This window comes from Crocodylus porosus, unplaced genomic scaffold (assembly GCF_001723895.1).
Source record: "Crocodylus porosus isolate Cpor-Errol unplaced genomic scaffold, CroPor_comp1, whole genome shotgun sequence".
Classification (NCBI taxonomy): Eukaryota; Metazoa; Chordata; order Crocodylia; family Crocodylidae; genus Crocodylus; species Crocodylus porosus.
The window spans coordinates 44,003,837-44,011,510 of NW_017728931.1; the positions used below are offsets into that span (position 1 = coordinate 44,003,837).

At 39.0% G+C, this 7,674-nt stretch overlaps 1 protein-coding gene across 1 annotated transcript in view; it reads left to right on the plus strand.

Annotated features, from left to right (window-relative positions):
• The window catches only part of CHPT1 (choline phosphotransferase 1), a 20,678-nt gene that overhangs the window by 4,580 nt on the left and 8,424 nt on the right, over positions 1–7,674 (plus strand). The window contains exons 4-5 of the mRNA XM_019543894.1: positions 4,940–5,024; positions 6,948–7,079. Of these exons, the coding sequence (XP_019399439.1) occupies positions 4,940–5,024; positions 6,948–7,079 (217 nt within the window). The remainder of the gene's footprint in view (positions 1–4,939; positions 5,025–6,947; positions 7,080–7,674) is intronic.

Here is a 7,674-nt window from a genome sequence, read left to right on the forward strand (position 1 = left end):
ATCTAAGGATTTGGTGATCTGATCATAGAAGGCCACCAGGTTGGTCTGACAGGACCTGCCACTGATGAACCCGTGTTGGTTGCCCCTAAGCATGAAATCCCCTGCTGGCCTCTCATGGATGTGTGCCAGCATAATTTTCTCGAACAGCTTGCCTAAGATTGAAGTAAGACTAAAATCATCCTAAAAGAAAACCCAGCACGTTATTCATATAATATATGTGTGTGTATGTAATATAATGCATAATATATCATTCCTTATAACTCGTTCGTATAATTATTCATACACCTTATTGATGTAATACACTGTTTTAGAATGCCCCAATGCTTACTGCAATACGAAGACAATGTGACGATCACTGGAGCCATAGATCACATGATTGAGAGTTACTGTCTGTTAGTGACATAGACTAAGTGAAGGTACCAGTCAGTGAAGTGAAAATGTTTTAGCGCCATCTTTTAAGAAGTTAAATGCAATTCTGCAGTCTGAAGAGGAGTGAAAAGAAATAAAAAGAAAAAGCTAAATACATTTCAGCTCAGGATCATGCAATGTCATTCCTTGTAGGAACTTTACATTCAGAAGGTGATAAATTGATAAATGTGACTCTTGATATATCGAGGAAAAACAGCATTGATAGCCCCGTACAGTCCAAATTTCATATAAAATGAAAGGCTTCTGCAGGGGCCGAAGGTGAGAACAAAAAACAAATGATAATGTCCTCGGTGTTTAAAAGGACCACTGAAAGTACTTTAACTAAAAATGCTCGTGGAAACATTGACTGCTGCCAACATACCTTTGGAAAACATTCATAGTCCAAAACTAAGGGAGTACTTCAACAAGCACGTACCCAATGCTGCCAGTTTCCCGTGTGCAAACAAACTTCACCAGGACTATCTACCGGGGTATTGGGTTGCATGTTCAGTCTACAAAATCTGCATTGATGGAACATGAATCTATTTTGATTGTAGCAGACAAAGCAACAGATACACAGGCTAACTGTACTCCACATTTTATTTGTACCCAGGAGCTCGAAAGGCCACAGTGACCCACCTGTTTTTCAAGCAGAGTTCAACTTGGGTCAGTAAATTTTGCAAGTGAAGCACAAGCTGTTGTGAAGGTTGTTGTAAGCTATGGCTTATAATTTAACAAGATCTCAGTATTTGTCTAATAATGCAACATACATGTGTAAAGCTTTCTCTGATGTGCTCCATGGAATGATGCCCAATGCAATTCACGTTACCTGCAATGCACACTTTTCCTTTCTTTAGTAAATGATATCTATACCTTCCTGATGTGAATAGACTGGTTTCTTCCTTTAAAAAAAGAGTTCAAACATTGTCCAGGCCATAAGCTTTGATACCCGGAGTCCATTGCCAATCAAAGCAGGGATATACACGCAACTATGCTGCTTCCACCAGAACCAATGCTTATAAGGTGGACTTAGTGGTTTAATGCAGTTTGTTACCATGCCAAAAATATTAAGTACTACCAACAATTTGTGTGAGAAGAGCTTGAAATCCCATCCAGCATAGAGTGCATTCTTCAACTACACAATCTCTTAAAAACAGGGTAACAGTGAAGATTAAATTAAGTTTGTGGCTGAAAATGTGATCTGGTTCTTAGAGCTTCTAATGTGGTTTGAAAGGCAGCAGGTTTTATTCACCAAGCATACAACAAGCTGATGGATTTGATAAGTTGGGTTGAAGATATGGCATCACAACAACTTTCAGACTGTCAAACTGAAAACCAGAGTAGAGAACTGTTCCAATTTAATAGTTGCAAAGTTAAATCAATACTACAGGTATGCTCAGTCAATACCACTGAGATTTAAACAATGGGCTGCCTACTTTTTTTAGCGTGTTTTCCATTTTTGACCCAGATTATGCATCTTTTCGGAGTTTTGATCCTCATCTAATTAAATCAGTCCTTGGATGGCAGAAAGAGCATGATAACAAATATGTGCTTACATGAAGTTTATCAAAGAATGCCAGATATCTTTGAATATAACTTAGTTGCAAAAATCTGTTTCTGGTTGGTTTCTACATCTCTACAATTTGGCAAAACATTGCCTTGCAATACCAACCATTTCAGTAGATGCAGAACGCGCGATCTTGGTTTTCATACCACAGACAGAGGATGTCAGCTACAAGTGCCTGTGGATGATGCATGCTAGTGTTTGACAACTAAAATAAATCACTTCTGTTAAAGTTGGCATGGATTAACATTCTAAACTTTTCATAGAATGCTACATATAAAAAATAAGTTACAATGCATATGCTAATATTTATATTATAATAAATTAAAATCTAAAATTAAATATATTATTTAGATTTTTAAAGATATATTATTTAATTTCAACAGAATTTACTTTTAAATTATATGGTATATGCCTCTCTGCCAGTCAGCAGCAAGGGGTGGGGCTGCTTGGAAATGTCCTTGAAGTCAGCTCTTTGTGGTGCAACCAAGCCACAAAAATCAGTTGGTTTTGCTGCGAGTTAAATAGACCCCTACTGATGAGTGGTATAGTCCTGATGAATAAAGGAAAAAAATTTCAACTTTATGATTTATTTATTTATTTTTGGATGGGGGGAAAACCACTTCCCCTCTGGCTTTAGTGTGCACATTGTATAAACCTTTCAGTTGAAAGCAGAAGGATCAGTCCATCTGGCCCCTGGGTGAGTGTACACGAAGTGTAGGAGTGCTCTTGAGGGAAGGGCTATCTCCTTATACAGCCACTGGCCTGGGCACAACTTCCCCTCTGTTCTTTAGTTAAGGAAATAATCTGCATTTTGTACAATCTTTCTGAGAGTTAGATTTAACAATTTATTTTAAAAAGGTAAACAAAATGCAATGAATTGCTTTACATTCTTAATCATTATCTACAGCCAGAAACTAGAGACTCTGTGTGAGAACTGTGGACAGGTTAGTTCACGACTTGGGTCAGCAGGGGGGAAAAAAAAAAAGGAACTATGGGGGGAACTTGAGCTGAAAATTGTCCCGACTAAACCTAGTCACATGCCCTTAATTGCATATTTATACAGTAGTAGACTTAGCTGCAGCATTTGGCAAGGGCTTCACACACTGTGCTGACACAACTTTATTTACATTGCACATGCCAAGTCACTGAAAGTCAGGGCTCACTGGTTTGTAATCTTTCTTTTTTCTTCTACACAAGAAGGTAACATTAATGGCTCTTTCTTAATGCTTTTCTGTTTGCCTAAAGTTTTATAAAGTTTAATAATCCCAATTTACTGATAAAAATTACTGAACATTATTTTCTTCAGTGATTTATGTAATGAATCCGTTTTAAAGTGTGTATGTTCTGTAGATCACAGTGAACATTTTAGAGGTTTAAAGAGAGGAAGAATCATCTCCAATTAAGGCACTAGATTTCTATGCAATGGGTCTGGACTCTACTGCAGGCTTTTGTGGGCTTTTGAATAAATTGCTTTATCGTTCAGTGACTCAGTTCTCATCTGTGAAATGAGACCGTTTCCCTGTCTCTCAAAGCGTTGACGCTCATACTGCTGAAAAGCGTACAGGTACCTGCGTTTACTAGTCAGTGTACACACATGTTGAAGTGCATTACATGTCCAAGTAGTCTCTCTTTGAAGAGTGTTTATTGTTAATAATTACGTATGTTCTGTATCCAATTCGTAGTCTTGAAAATATACTTTGCTCTTGGACTATTGTGCACTGATGGTGCAAAAATTCAAGGAAATGAATGTTTTGGGGGCTTCTAAAGATATTATGTATTGCAAATGAGGGGTTAGTTAAATTAAGGGAAACAGGTCACTCTCAATTTTTAAGCATAGGGCTGTTGAACAACATCTGAACCTCTGCATGGTTGTCAAACTAATTTCAAATGGTTGCTTTCTAATAAATAAATATAATGCATAACCTTTAAAAACTGGCAAAATAGACTTTGGAAGGTGGATTCTGACTGAAGTTATGCATATTGTTGCCTTTGTATGTATACACAATGTACTTGGGGCCAGTGCATGTGATCTCAAGTGTGTGGCATTAAAATTTGGTTTTACAGGTCCATTTCACTGCCTTTGTTGCAAACTTTTTTATTACTTTTTTGTCAGGTTTGCTTGGCACAGTGTTTACAGAGATGTGGTCCCTACCTCAAGGAGCCTTGGAATAACAAAGATAATGCTTAAAATTAATGTAATTCTTCTAAGCTTGCCCTCAGGCTAAAAATTGACACTGGTTCAGTAGTTTCTAGGCTATTCTGTATTTAAATAAGAAGAACACATAGAATGAGTGTAGATACCTGACACAAACCCCCTAAATATGGTGGATTCTTCCAAATACAGTACTATCCAATCAGTAAGTTCCTAGAATATGGTGTTGGTTGTCAAGGAAAAAATTATGCATCAGTTATTGCCAGTGAAATAGAGGAAAAGCAGCTATTTGCATATTTAATGTTTCAAGGTTACTTTGCCTGTAGATGCCCATCTGTCCAATTTTAACATTAATATATCCTAAATCTAATAAAATTACTAGCCACAACATATTTTGGTTGGCATAAATACCTTCATTCTTTATTACTGCAATACTTTTTAAATATAACAATCAAATCTTTCTGTTTACTGCGTATTTATCTAAAAACAAGATGCAATTGTAATGACTGTTGAGTTTCTGGTATGTACGTGGCCACGGGATATGAAAACTCGTTAAAACTTTCAGAGGAGCTTCCAAACAAATAAATGGTCTATTCAAGCTTTCCATTTATAGCTATATTTTATACAGAGATCCTACAACTAACACAATGTAACTAAATACAAGAGTAATTTTCTTAGTTGCAGAAATCATGTATTCTGTAAACATTTATATCTTGATTTAAATATATTTTAATGATCTAATATTTTCTGTTTGCAACTGCACCATTGCAAACAGACTTGCTTATAAACAAAGCATTCTTTCTTTTCCCTAGAATTGATGTAACTGAAGTTCAGATATCGATAATAATCCTCCTTTTGTTATCTGCATGTGGTGGAACAACTATGTGGGACTCTAAGGTAAATAAGCAGTCAGATTTTTAGTTCTGTATTCTATTGTGCAAGTATATTAAAGCATGGCAGTTTGTATAGTGCACTATTTAGCTTGCATAGCATTTGTCAAATTTGCCTTTTTTTAATCCATATATAACATGCATTTTTTTTTTCCATGTAGTTTTCCATTATATACCAAAGTGGTTTCTTATGCATAAAATAAGAGCTATGCAGAGGGGCAGGAAAAACTCCATCTACCATCTAGGAAGTTTAAGTTTCAAACTAAAGAAATGAAAGAAATCTTACCCATAAGGATGTGGGGGTAGATATAAGCTAGTTACTGTATGGTTAAAGTAGACAGGAATTTACCATTCATCACATGCCTGTGCTTGCTCTTTATTAGGGGTGTGCAAAATGGGCCGTATTCAATTTGGATTCAGCCCAAATCGGGGACAGTGATTCGATTAATTGATCACTGTCCCGATTTTTGATTTGGCTGAATCCGAATCTGAAGAGTCAGTGCTGATTCCATCTGCCCCACCAGGAGTGCAGGGGGCCCCCTGTGTGCTTGGCGGAGGACCTGGAAGTGGATCGGAAGTGGACCCAGGGTCCACTGCTGAGCGCATGGGGGGGGCCTCCCCTACCTCCCCCCAGCTCAGCAATTAGCTATGGGGAGACCCTGGGTGCCCCTTCAGACCCAGGAGGCACCAGTTGCCAAGGCAGGGGTGGGGGGAGGGGAGGGTGGTGTCTGGTCCACTTCCAGGTCCGCTGCCATGCGTGCTGGGGACCTCCCCGCATTCCAGTGGGACGCTCCATCCACCGCAGCATCTCAGCATTCATGAGCTGCCTGGTACCTTGAGGTACGTAGAAAAAACATTTAAAGCTGTGTCTGTGTCCGAATCGTTGAATCTCTCTGAATCAATTTGGAGGGTTCCGATTCGAATCGGAGAGATTTAAAGGGTCTCCTGATTTGATTCAGAGATTTGGCTGCCGAAATCGGGCCAAATCGCTACTAAATTCAATCGGCAACCGAAGCTTTGTGCAGCGCTGCTCTTTCTCTGTGGTAAATTGAAATTAAATTGGGGTAGCAAAGCACTCTCACAGAATATATATGCTGCCAACTATCACGCATCAGCTGATTCATGGTAATGTAGGTTTCCCCTCCTCAAATAGGCTTTATTTTGTTCTGGAACAATAGTTCTATTAGAAACCATGAATGGGAATATTAAATTTCATAAGCTTAACTCATTGATTATTCTTTCTTGTTGTAATTATTGCATTGTTTTGACATGCAACCAGTCTGTCGCATTTTAAGGAAAACAAGTCTGTTGTAAAGTAGTTTCTACAAATGTATTAGTACTCTTTTTTTTAACCCTCTGCTGCCTTTGGAAGGTCACTTGAAATTGCAGTAAATGCTAAAAGGTAAATATTTAATGAAAATGTTTTTGCATTATTCATATTATCCAAATATACCTTACATATGTGTGTTCACGTGCACGCACACCCACTTCTTCCCCCCCCCCCCCCGTCATCTAATCTAAATGCACAGCAGTCAGATAGAATTACATTTCCTTTGGTTCTGCAGTGTGCCGACAGATAAATTATCTACCTTTTTTCCTCTGCAGATTTCTGACAAAACAATGATATTATTAGAAAATACAGAAAATTGTTTTTAAAGAGCTTTGTAAATACAGACACTTTAAAATTTCAGCTACCCTTCAAGAACCGAAACCACTATGCTTCAGCTACTTCCAAAAAAACCCAGTGCTTTCATTTTAATAGATCTGCACTCCTGGAATTGTTGGTTTGAGTATAAGTTTCAAAGAAAAGGAAGAGTTAAAATAAAGCCGTGAAAATTCGTTGCATAGATTTCTGTAGTGAAGAAACTTCTTTTTTCCCAAGGGTATCATCTGTAATTTTGTTTTTTTTCCCAAACCTCTTTTCTGCAAGATCCCTTGGGTAGATCTAAGCCTGAAGACTCTCCCTGTTCTTGGAATAGTGTGTGGAGCAATATATTCCTCTTTCAATTACTTTCGTGTCATCTTTGGCGGAGGAGTTGGAAAGAATGGATCTACAATAGCAGTAAGACACTTTAAACTGTTCAAATATTATAAAAATACCCAGTCAGTGACCTGGCCAGAAATACTGACTTAAGCAAGCTTAGTATGTTAGTTCTGTTTGATGTACTTCAACATTGTTTGAAGCCAGGAGTGCTCAACCTCTGGCTCCACAGGCCAGATGAGTGACATGGGGTTACTAGGGAACTAGTGTTCTTTCACCAGGTATCCGTATAGGATTAATTATCACCTTGGCAACTGTGATCTATAAAAAATTCAAGCTCTGAGCACCGGGATCAAATAGTGGGGCCTGGCATAACCCCCTCCCTGCCCCACATCCTTGGACTGGGCCTCAGGATCCTAGTGCTACCCCCTCCATGCACTGGGATTTGGCCCTAAGGGAGTGACACCACACTTTCCTGCCCCTGTGTGCCAGGATTGGAGCCTGGTGGCCCAGCACTGCCTTCTCCCTCCAGGATTGGGCCCTAGGGTTCTGGCATCACCCCTTCCTGCCCCTGTGTGCCAGGATTGTACCATGGGGGCCTGGTGCCACGCCCTACCCAGTCCCCCACACTGGAATTGGGCCCTGGGGCCCTGTGCAATGTGGTTGGGCACCTGAT